We start from the raw sequence: 12881 nt of genomic DNA on the forward strand, positions 1-12881 counted from the left end.
TAAGTTAACTCTCTTGCTCAGCTTGTTCTCACCATGTGACACACTATAGAGAGTTCTCACCCAGAAGGCCACCACATGTGTCGCCTAGACCTTGGGCATCCCAGCTCCCAAACTGTAAGAAATAAATTTCATTTCTTTATAAATGACCCAGTTTCAGGTATTCTGTTATAAGCATGAGAAACAGACTAATGTAACTGTAATAAATGAAATCAGTTTTAATTGTTTCTTGGGTATCTGGACATAAAGGAAATTTTTGGAGTGGCTAAATCAACTTGATTTAAGTTAAATTATAATCAATAAGAGAAACAGTTTAACTATTCTTTATATTTTTAGAAGATTTATATAGAAAATCATTTTGTGATGTAGATTATTTCTTCATTCAGAGTATTATTTCAATGTCCTTCAACTAAAAATAATGGCTGTAATTTAAGATGATCATAGGATGTGAACTGGCATGGGTTTATTTTCTCAAACCACTGGGAACTTTACGTTTGTTTTTACTTTTGCAACTTTTGCTTTAGCCTCTCGGAATCTTTCACAGGCTTTTTGAAGGGCAAGCATATTGATAACAAATTTTTCTTCACAGTGCTTTTTATGTATTTCTTGAGCCCTAAGAGGAAAAAAGAAAAGTAATAGAATGAGATACTTTTAAATGACTAAAACCATAGCAATTAATTAGATTGTTCATGATGATTAGTAGAGGACTTCAAAACAGACATATATAAATGGGAAAAAGAACTATAGAATTTAGATTTATCATTAAATAGTATTCATATTTGGTTAATACTTATAAGATTTCTATTGGCTAGAACTGGTAATTCTCAGAAACCACAGCTTAGATGCCCAAAGAGACATCTAAACTAGCCTATGTCATGATTTGCAGAACTTCTACTTAAACCTCATTAAATCCAAGCTTCTTCTAGGATTCTGTTATTAACTGAATGTATTCCCCCAAAATTCGTATGTTAAAGTCCTAACCTGCAGACCTTAGAGTGTGACTGTATTTGGAGATAGGGCCTTTAACAGGTAATCAAGGTTAAATGAGGTTATATGAGTATGTCCTAATCCAATATAATTAGTATCCTTACAAGAAGAGGAGGAGACCCCAAAAATGTGAGCGCACAGAAGAAAGGCCATGTGAGGACGTAGTGAGAAGATGGCCATCTGCAAGCCAAAGAGAAAAGTCTCAGGAGAAAACAAACCTGCTCACACTTTCCACTTTCCAGAACTGTGAGAAAATAAATTTCTCTTGTTTAAGCCACCCAGTTTGTGGTATTTTGTCACATCAGACCTAGCAAATTAATACTCTGCCAAACCTGGGAACTGTCACAGGCTTCAGGAGAATTCATTCATTCATCCTCATTCATTCAAAAATTATGTATTGTAATGCTTGGCACTATCCTAGATGCTGGAGACATAAAGATAAATATACAAGGGTACTTCAAAACATTCATGCAAAGATTCATATTAATTTTAAATTCTATTTGTCCATGAACATTCTGAAATACTCTTATACGTGATATAACTGAGAAGCTTATAGAAAGTTAAGAAAAATAAAGGTATATGAATATATAGATGAAATATTATAGTACTGTACTGAAAGCATTACTTAAGAAGACAGAGTGAAACAAAAATTAAGGGAAAAGTTGGTAAATAAAACCTGGATGGAAAGGATACAGAAGATAAAATAGGCTCCCAAGTTGAAATAACCCTTGAACTGAGTCTTAAAAGATGTGCACTTTCCAGGCAGAAAGTGTGAGGAAGGGCATTTTGTTCAAGCTATTTTATGTAGCATGAACAGCCAAAACAAAAGCAGAAAGGGTAGCACAGTTTGGCATGCTCCAGGAAACTGACATCACTCTAATTGTCTAGGTCATACATTTCTGAAAAGGAAAACAGAAGAGCAGATAAACTTGGAGAAACAATCTTAGGCCAGATCATGGAGCACTTCATATGTATGTGTACTCAGATATCTGGACTTGGGGAGTGGAAGAGAGGCTTAAGTCTGGAAAGCCTGCAACTTATTGACTGTGTGATTTTGGACAAGTTATTTAAGTTCTCCCTACCTCATTTTCTTCATCTTTAAGAAGGAGATAATACCACTCATAGGGTTTAGTGAAGAACTAAATGAGTTAATACATTAAACATTCTTGGACGAATGCATGGCATTTTATAATTCCTTTTACTGGATGAATAATAGTGGCATTCATCAGAATAGAAAATGTAGGAAGAGCAACCAAGGGGTGAGAAAAATTAGAGTTCTGTTTTGATAATGCTGAACTTATAGGGCCTGGGTAACCATGTGGTGATGCCAGGGAGTAGAATATAGAGAAGCAATGGCTTGTGGTTAAGAGTACAGGTAGTAAAGCCATTCTGCTTGGGTTTGAAACCCAGCTCTGAAACTTATTGATTGTGTGATTGTGTGATTTTGAACATGTTTTTTTAAGTTCTATGTCCTTTTCCTCATTATTATGAAAAAGACAATCCAACTCATAGGGTTTGGTAAGCGGTAAATGAGCTAATACACTTAACATCCTTAAAAGAGTAGCTGGCTTTTAATAATCACTCGATGAAAGTTAGCTATTACTATTATAAGTCTAGAGCTCAGGAGAGTAGTGATGTCTGGATTTGTAGCAGAGCAGAAATCATAGCAAACAAGACTTTGCACATGTAATTAAGGGTACTAATTAAGTCTAAGAAGTGTATTGAAATAGCCCTTTCTACAGATAAAAATTATAAACTGTGGACAAAATGTAAAGAAATGAACTATTTAAAAGAATTGAAGAGTAATAGACACACCATAATCAGTTGTATTCATATATGCCAGCAGCAAACAATTGGAAAATGAAGTGAAGAAAGCAATTAATACTTACAATATGATAAGAAAACATAATATAGTTGGACATAAGTTTAATAAAATGAATGAAAAGCCTATACCTGAAAATGATAAAAATACTGCTGAAAGAAATTAAAGAAGACCTAAATGAATGGAAAGTTATACCATGTTCAAGGCTTGGAAACAGTATTTAGTTGTCAATTCCCCTGAAATTGATCTACAGATTCAATTAATATGAAAAAAAGCCTTTCTGGTAGAAATTAATGTTTAAATTTGTTTTACACATATATTAGATTTACTTTAGATTTTTTTAATGTATCTAATTTAAACATTTTGAATTTATTAAAATTTACATTTATATGGAAATGCAAAGTTCCTATAACAACCAAAGCAATCTTGGAAAAAGGAGAACAAAGTTGGAATCTCTATTTTCTATCCTGTGTAACAAAATTACCATAAATGTGTGCATTGGCTAAACAACAACAACCTTATATTATCTCATAGTTTCCAGGGTCAGAAGTCCAGGCATGGTATGAATCAGCTGAGTTTTCTGCTTAGGTTCTCACAAAGCAGAGATAAAGGTGTCAGCCAGGGCTGTAGTTCTCATTTAGGTCATTTGGGCCTTTTCCAGGATCACTGGTTGTTGTCAAAATTCATTTTCTTCTCACTCTTTCCGTAATCCCCCAACCATCTTCAAGTCAGCAATATCAAGTCAAATCCTTCTCATACTTTGAATATCTCTGACTGTTTCTTTTACTTCTGCATTTAAAAGTTCATGTGATTACACCGAGCCCACCTAGATAATCCAGAATAATCTCCTATTTTAAGGTCAACTAATTAACACCCTTAATTACATGGGCAGAGTTCTCTTTGCCAGCATATTCACAGGTGTGGTATCTCATCACATTTATAGTCCTGGAAATTAGAGCATGGTATCTATCTCCTTGAAGTCCATAATTCTGACTAACACAGAGGCCTTACCTTACCTGATTTTAACAGTCTCTAAGAGCATAAGAAAAGAGATTAGTTTTCAATAGGAAAATGGAAACCTAATCCTGAGACAGTAGAAAAGGAAATTAGAATAAATATACAATATATAGAATTTTATAGATACAGATATAGAAAGTTGAGTTCAAACTTGAAGGCCTAAAATTTCTTTAGGGAACAGATAAAGTGACTTGCTGAAAAGGAAAGGCCATGGTGTTTGGATAAGAAGCTCTCTAGCCAGTGGTTTGAAATTGCTCTTGTAGGTAATGGGAGATCAAGCAACTGAGGGAGCAGCTAAAGCTGGAGACCATAAAATTTATACTGGCATGAATCTACAGGTCACTAATTTCTTCCAGCCATTTTTACCTGAATACAAGTGTATTCGTAGATAGTTGGATTGTTCCAAGATAAGGGCTGGCAAGTTAGCATGACGGAGGCTATAAAAGGGAAGGACTTCAGAGACACTTGATGGAATGAACAACAACAAAAAAGAATAATTGAATTAAAAAATCCTGGAGCCTACACTAGAAATGAAAAGAAAAGAAGCATATAAAGGAGGTTATTTGAGGGATGGGTGTCACCATATATTCTGAAGAATATTTGTGGTGAAAGTAAATGAAGAAAGTTGGAAAGAGAAGAAGATTTTGGCTATAAATAAGTGTACAAGAGTTTAAGACTTAAGAGGAGGGGCAGTTCCAAGTGATAAGAGGGTCTTTATGTGTTTATGGAAATAAGCTTATTAAAATTAGGTAGGATAAATGTTGTTGGGATCCAAAAATGTTGATATTAGGTAATTGGGAGGGTTTTTTGTGTTTGTTTGTTTGTTTATGAATTTGGAAGTTAACTGTGACTCTGTCAGAAGTTGGATGAAGAAAAGCTTTATAAATCAGGATATAAAGGCCATAGTAAATAAAAAGGTAGTATGGGATTTCAATCTACTGCCAAACAGGGACAGGTAGATGATGTACTTGAATAACCACCTTATTTACTTGATATTTCATACTAACTGATACTCTACTTCAAAATGGACACCCTGACATTCTGCTCTGAGTGGCATCATCACTTAGATTGCAGACAAGAATATGTTGGAAAGCCCATGACCAGATTTTATCTGACATATAGATTCTTTCATTTCAAAGTCTCTCTTTAATTCATGTTTAAATACTCCTGTGGGTATTTTATCAACTTCCTAAATTAGAGCTTATGGTTTCCCTTTCTTCCTTTATTCTTCCTCATTTCACATAGCAGGATTAGGGAGCTACATACTCAGTAATGACTTCACTAGCTATTGAGACTCATTGGAACAGTTTTAGGTCAAGTGAATGAAGAATCAACAGCAGAAAAGGTATCAGAATTGGAAAACTTCAGAAGTCTCTAAAGAGACTTTACTTTTTGAATCATAGCTCTTTTCTGCATATTGATACTTACTCAATCTTTATTTGAAAGCATTTTTTTAAAAAATTTTAATTTATCGATATTATTTGAAAGCATTTAGAGTAAAATTCAATAATGCCTTTTGGGACACATCATTGACATAACCAAAACATCGCCTATTCCTGTGTGCTTTCAAGAATAATAGCTTTGCAACAGCTTACAAGAGAAGATCATTCAGTTAAGATAGATTAGGAAGTTCATTTGACTCTGCACCCTTTACAAATAAATTATGGCCGGACAATTTCATTCAATTTGCTATGATAAAAACTAAGCTGATTAAATTTCTTTAATGTTGATTTACACTTGATTTGTATTTTGAGATTCCATACTAGGTTTCATTCTCTTTTCCAAAATATATTTTTTATTAAAATAAATGATAGAAAATCAATTCCAAAAATTACACACATACACAAAGTATACATTAAGGAAAATGATTTTAAATTTAGGGGGAGAAAAATATAAAATATTTTTCATAATTAAGAAGATATTACATGAAGTACCTCAATAAGCAGCTTGAAATTGCCTCTAACTAGGAAAAGGCAAATTCTTTTTTCTTTAAAACACCTTTCTAATACAGACTATTTTTTTTTAATTATGGTATTTAAAATTTTAAATAGAGTAAGCAGCTATTAAGATCTCCAAGTATTTCTATACAAGACTTAAACATATGTATATTCATAGTTTGGTCACTTATATACAGAAGTGTTGGCTGATAAGCTTCAATCTAATAACAGGAAAAAATGTGTGAAAGACTTTGAAAGGATAAAAAATAATTACTATGGGTCCTATCTAGTGCACTCTTCAGAGTTATCTGTGCCTTTTAATCTCCTTGAGATATTTACAACTCTATAAGTTGGGAAAAACTATGAATAATGCAAATTATGCTTTTTTTATAGAAATGTAGATGAATTTTGTCCAGTGAGGTTACAATTGAAGTTTTGCATCCATCTATAAATCTATTTTGGCATTCCTGATTGCATACACACACACACACACACACACACACGCACGCACGCACGCACGCACGCACATATATGCATGCTCTTTGAATTCTCATTTAAACTGCTTATAACATCATATTGGTTTCTTCATTAACAAGTTAAATAAAATCTTTGGCGTATGTTCATTTATGTTTGTATGAGTCAAGGTTTCATGTACTTAAAAAATGTCCTTTGACAACTAATGAAAGTTAAACTTACTAAATATAGGTTCAAATATTTTGTGTCAATATTAATTTTTAGAGCTCTTACCTCACTAAATTTGGTTTAAAAACAAGTCATCATGGAGCAAACTTTGCATTTGTATGAGACAGCTTTGTCCAAAATGTGTTCTGATGATTATTTTCTGAAATATTTCTTGAAACGAAACTTTTTGTGGTAAAATACATGATTAAAGTGCAATGTTTCTTTCTGGTAGGATCCCTAGAGGTCCTTATCACGTGACTGCCCACTGAGACTTAAAGGCCCTTTCTGAGTTCATGTTTCATAAGCAACTGCACCTTTTACTACTCTCCTTCGTACACCCACTGCTATAGGTACAGCAATATTTATTATCTTCTTCCTCTCCCTTATTCTGAACTTTTCAATTTTCTCATCCTCTCCTCCCTGCCTATAACAATCTCAACTGATCTCTCTGCTTTTCCAAATTCTAATCCGTAACTGTACTTCACCCACCTCTACTTTTCGTAACAATCCAAATGTATGCTTATGTTTGCCACTGGGCTGTGAGTTCTTAGAGGATCGAGAAAATCTTATTTATCTTTATATGGCAAGGCAGGGAAGAATTAAAATGAATTAGTAAGTTGGTGTTTACTTAAGCTTTCTCTTTGAAGGTTTTGGTGAGGTACAAGAAATGCTATACCAGAATATGGCACCTTGGCATATTGAGTATTTTAAACTGAAGGAAACTGAGAAATCTGCACAAACAAAAAGTCTCTCTGAACTTCTCCTACCTCCTCTCTTTTGAAAACCATAATGTGATGGGGGTTCTGCTCTATACATGGAGAGAAGAAATATTACACAGAGAGGTCAAGAAGAATCTGAAGAAACAGTCTTTGCTAAATTCTCCTCAGTTTATTACCATTAGATCATAACCACTTTTCATTCAATCATACTTTTACATGACTGCCCATTCTTCATCAAACCTAAGAGTATAAAAATACACAGTTTTCTCTAGGCCTTTGGATCTTCATTTCTGAAGACTCCCATGTCATGTAAAACTTTGATTAAATAGATTTGCTATGCTTTTCTTTTGTTAATATGTTTTTTCTTGGTTGTGTCAGCCATGAACCTTGCAATGGTGAGGAAAGAAATCTTTTCTCCCTTTTAGTTTCCCCCATTACTTTCACCTACTTATTTTCTACCAGAAATTTTAATTCTGTCTCTTGATAGTTCTTGTATTACTGCTCGCATTATTATTTAACTCCGGTAGTTTTACTGACTTATGCCTCCTCTTCCACCTAGATTTTCAGTTTCTTGGGCCAAATGACCTTTACATCTCTACATCACATTCATAGGAATGTTCAGGAGCTGAAGATTACTACTTGAATGATTTAAATTGAAGGTAAGTACTCCTTAGTAGAAATACCAATGATCCCAAAGGGACAGTGAAAAAATGTGCAGGACAAATTTATTGCCATGAAATAAGTACTTGCACTAAGATGGATAACTACTCTAATGATTTGTGAAGCTATTTTCATGGCTTGGTTAATTTTTATTGTATATTCAATAATTCCAGTTATATATTTTCAATATACAAATATTCAGAAAAAATATACATTGTTTCTCTTTCCAATGGCTTAAGTATTGAGTATAAATATGTTTAAAAAAATCACTCACCTTTCTCAGAGGCTATTATATGACTTAAATGGGCTTATATATAAACATCACTAATTGAGATTTTTATCTATTTTCCTCAATAAACATTCATTGAATAAATTTAACTAAGTACTACACTAGGCAATGAAATAGAAAGATTACCTTATGAAGGACTTCACAAGCTAGTCGTGAAATAGGCCCTCTTGTGATAACTGTTACAATTGAGATTTAAATAAAGTGCTGTGAAATCACCACAAAATTAAAGGAAGTAATTCAAACTGAAAGAGCAGTTCAGGAGACATTAAAAGTGAAAAGGCCATTTGAGTTGGTTACTAAAGGAAGAATAACAAAAGAACTATTTTTTTTCCAGTGGTTGTGCAGTTTATGATGGGGCAAATGGGGTGAAACACAGTCACACACAGTCAAGCATCAGCTTCTTGCTCCCTGATTTGTCTCCCTGGAAGGAATGTGTCTCCCTGGGTTGTGTTTCCCTGGGATGTGTCTCTTTGGAGGAAAGAGACTTTTCCTTTATATACAAGCACTATCCCCTCACCAATGTGAACACTCAAAGCATTTTAATTTGCATAATAACATACAGGTTTGTGTTGCACAATGATATGTGGACGACAGTAACAGTGTGGGCTTGTAATGCCCTTGTGGAGTACATATTTGAGGAAAAAGGGGATAGCATCAGTAATGTCATATGGATAAGAAAGTACAAAGTTGGGAAAGGAATAGAGAATAATTTATTCTGTTTAGGAGCAAAGATTGCTATTAAAGGAAGAGACTACAGCAGAACATTTAGTGTGAGATGAGTCTAGACTAGAACAGAGCACGATGTCTGAAATGCCACTCAGAAGAGATTAGTATTTTTTCTGTGGGCAATTGCAAGTTATAAACATATTTAAATAAGAAATGATATAATCATAACTTTATTTTAAAGATAGTTGAGGTTTGTAGGCTAGAAAACAGACATGGGTTGAAGAAAGGATGGAGACTGGAGATGAAGATTTCTATCGGAAGAATAATGTGAATTCTTAGAGAGATTATGAGATTCCGAATTAGAATAGAAGAGGTTGAATGGAGAAGAAAGGATCTCTTTATGGCTCCTTTTAGAAGTAAAATAAATAGGAACACAGATGTTGGCAATGAGGGAGACTGAGCTGCAAAGGATTCAGATTTCTAGGACTGGTCAAGAGGCTGATGAAGATGCCATTTAAGATAATAAGAACTACTATTAATTAAAAGGCAGGTTTCATTGGATGAGATTGGTAGGAGATGGAGATAGAGTTATTTTATTGTCTAATCATTGGTTATATATTAGTACATAATTTGTCCTTTTTTTATTTACATTTTCCAAAGTAGAATGTATCATGTTATAAACAAAATACTATTTATTAGATCTCAACATTTAGTTTGCAATATTCACATGCAATTGGCTTAAAAGCTTCATGATACCTAAACTCTACCTACCTAAATTCCTTCATTTGTTTAAGTAAATTCTTTTGATAGTTTTCTGCTTTTAGTTTTTTCTGAACAATGAGACTTTTCTCTTTTAGGACAGCCTCATTCTGCTTCAATCGGTCGACTTTAATCATTCCTTTGATCAAAAGAGTGCGCTCATTATTTAAGTTTTGAACTAATAAACGATCTGCAGCCTTTTGGGTTTTTTCTTCCAGAAACAGAGCTCTTCTCTTTCTTACTTTTTCAAAATAGTCAAATCTGTCCTGGCGAAGTTGTCGTAAACCACTCTGAAGTGTCTCATTATCTTTTTCAATTAACTTTTGCGCAACATATTTTTTCGCATTTAAATTTTCATTAACAGTTATGCTAACTCTTTCTTGGGCAACTTGTGCCATGGCTACAGCTGTTATCTTTTCTTTATGGCATTCCTGCTTCTTTTGTTCTGTGTAATATTTATCAATTTCACGAAGTGTTCGGAGTTTCATACCAGCTCTGTGTGTTGTAAAAAATTCTCTTATATTCCTGTCCAACACAGTGTCTTTTTTAATTATTCGTTTTGGATGAGTGGTAGAAAATGGCTGGGAACATATAAGAGAAGAATCTTGTTTTTTCTCTTTCAATACTGCAGCATACTTCAATGAATCTAAAGTGTATAAGGGTAGTTTGAAGACTGATATCCTAAAACTGGTATCCAATTCTTCATCCTCAATTTCATCTTCAGACTCCTTTTGACCTATATCACATAGCAGACAAATATTATACATTATACAAGAGCTAAACAGAGTTTATTTTCTGTCCAAATTGTTTTGAAAGCTATTACTAATAAAGTTGATAAGAACCTATTAATTTACTAAGAAGCATTTTTCCCAAGTTCCCTTTCAAATTGTGATTTAATAGTGATTTTGGAGAGGAAAATCTCTACTGAAATGTTTTAACACAGAAATGCACTGAATCTGACTCTGATGTTGCCTGTATTATCTCACATAATTATTTAACTTGCACTGACTCAGTAGCAGCATCTTATCTTACACTTAGTACCTAAACATACATATTACATTTTCATATAGTTTGCTAAAAAAAAAAAAAAAAAAAAAAAAAAAAAAAAAAAAAAAAAAAAAACTTTAGACAAATTAAATTTAACAGAGTTTAATTGAGGAAGGAGCAATTTATGAATCAAGCAGCACCCAGAACAAATGGAGGTTGGAGATCTCCTCTCCACAATATGGGCAATGAGTATTCATAAATAGAAAAAGCTAGTGACCACAGAATAGCTTGATTAGTTACAGCTTTGATAGAGTTTGGATGTGTTGTCCCCTCCAAAACTCATGTGGAAATTTGATCTCCAATGTGGCAGTGTTGGAAACTGATTGAGTCATGGGGGCGGATCCTTCATGAATGCATTAATGATCTCCTTGGGGGAGGGGGGATTAATGAGTGAGTTCTCGCTCTATTAGTTCCCTCGAGAGATCGTTGCTTGAAAAGACCCTGGCACCTCCTCTCTCTCTCTCTCTCTTGCTTCCTCTCGCCATGTGATCTGCTTGTACCCGCAGGCTGCCTGCCACTTTCCACCGCCAGTAGAAGCAGCCTGAGGCGCGTGCCAGATGCTGCTGTCCCAGAATCGTAAGCCAAATAAACCTCTTTTCCTTATAAATTACCCAGTCTCAGGTAATTCTGTTATAGCAACACAAAACGGACTAAAACAAGCTTAGCACTGGCCATATTTGGACATTGTCTGATTAGATGGCAGCCTGTGATTGGCTGAAGCTCAATTGCCATGATTGGCTGTGACTCAGCTATTTGTTACAAATACCTATTCCTAAGTTAGGCTTTCAGTCTGTTTACATACTAAGTTAGGTTGGAATTTGTTACCTAAGGACTCAAGGCATACAGGCAGTGTCAGGACAAATTTAATTTCTTTTAATAAGTCATTATTAGCTCATATTTGCAAAGGAGATTGTAATCAGTTTTACCTTACTTTTATTAACTCTCGTGGAAACTAATAGCTGTAATCAAAATTATTTTTTCCCTTTTTTGGACAAATAAACTAAATATCTCAGCTTTCTTTGCTATTACTTGTGACCATGAGCTAAGTTCTTTCCAGTGGAGTGTGGGCAGAAGTGCTATGTATCATTTTCTGTGTAAGGTGTTTAAGAAACAAATGTGCCTCCTCTGAGTTTTCATTTTCTTCTTCTGCTTACCACATACAGATGAGGATAAAGCACTGGAAGAATGGAGCCACAAGACAGAAGGAGCCTGGCTCCCTGAATCACTAGTTGAAAAACTACTCACAGGCCAGGGTAATCCAACTTGGACTCATGGAGCCAGAAATAACTGGCAATTATGCTTGAGTCAATATGTATTTCTGGGTCTATTTTTTACCTTAGCCAATTTAAATAATACAATAATTTAAATCACATTGTTGTTCACATATTTATTTTTTGACAAACCTATTGAATTCAGGATCAGGTGGCAAATACAGGTAAAAAAGTATTGTTTGTTAATCACAGGAAAAAATGTTTCCCAAGTTTGACTGATCCCCTCTACTTGTTAAAATTCCATCTCTGCTAACTTTAGTCTATAAGGATTTTATATTCTCTAATAGAAGATCCCCTTAATTTGTTTATATGTCAAAATGCCATCTCTGATGATGATTTCATGGACGTTAAGGTGGCCATGAAGAAGGTCAGTCAGGGCCTGCAACCTAGACAGGCAATAGGAAAAAAAGTGAATAGGTAGGATTTTCACTACTGGCCACAAGAATATCAGCATTTGAAAAGTAAACAAACTGTTAAGAAATCCGAGCGAAGTAGGAAATCAAGTATAGCAAGTAAAAAAGGCAATCCACCAGGATTCAAAGCCAAAGGATCCAGAGATAAATGATGAAAGTCTGGGTGCAAAGCAAGGCACTAGAGACCCAGAGCAGCAAAAGCCAAAGTTTCTCATTGATTGGTTGAATGTCATCGCATTAGCACTTTTAAAGTTCTCCTAATTTCCTTCTCAGCTTTAGAATCTCTTTTTTGAAGACATTACTCCCAGCTATAATATTTATCTTCCTACAATAGGACTCTAATAACGTCGTGCCTTACACCCAAGCAAAGGAAAACAAAACCTTCATTGTTTGGTATCTACAGGATGAAGGATACGTTCACCTTTCAGCCCAGGATCACATATTCTATGAAAAGAGCTTCATCTCCCTCTACCCCAACACCTCCAATATATGTATTATATGTTCCCATCATTGGGGGTTTGCTTATGTTATTTTATGTTTCGTCCAGTATGCTGTTTTCCCAATCTATATTTGTTCACATTTTATCCATTTTTCAATGTCATCTTTCCTTATTCTT

The 12881-nt window shown here is 34.3% G+C and overlaps 1 protein-coding gene across 1 annotated transcript in view; it reads right to left on the bottom strand.

Moving 5' to 3' along the window:
- Positions 1-468: 468 nt before the first annotated feature.
- The window catches only part of LRRIQ3 (leucine rich repeats and IQ motif containing 3), a 154942-nt gene continuing 142529 nt past the window's right edge, over positions 469-12881 (bottom strand). Inside the window, exons 6-7 of the mRNA XM_063105773.1 lie at positions 9547-10270; positions 469-610 (exon numbers count right to left, since the gene is read on the bottom strand). Of these exons, the coding sequence (XP_062961843.1) occupies positions 469-610; positions 9547-10270 (866 nt within the window). The remainder of the gene's footprint in view (positions 611-9546; positions 10271-12881) is intronic.

This window comes from Cynocephalus volans, chromosome 8, assembly GCF_027409185.1.
Source record: "Cynocephalus volans isolate mCynVol1 chromosome 8, mCynVol1.pri, whole genome shotgun sequence".
Classification (NCBI taxonomy): Eukaryota; Metazoa; Chordata; class Mammalia; order Dermoptera; family Cynocephalidae; genus Cynocephalus; species Cynocephalus volans.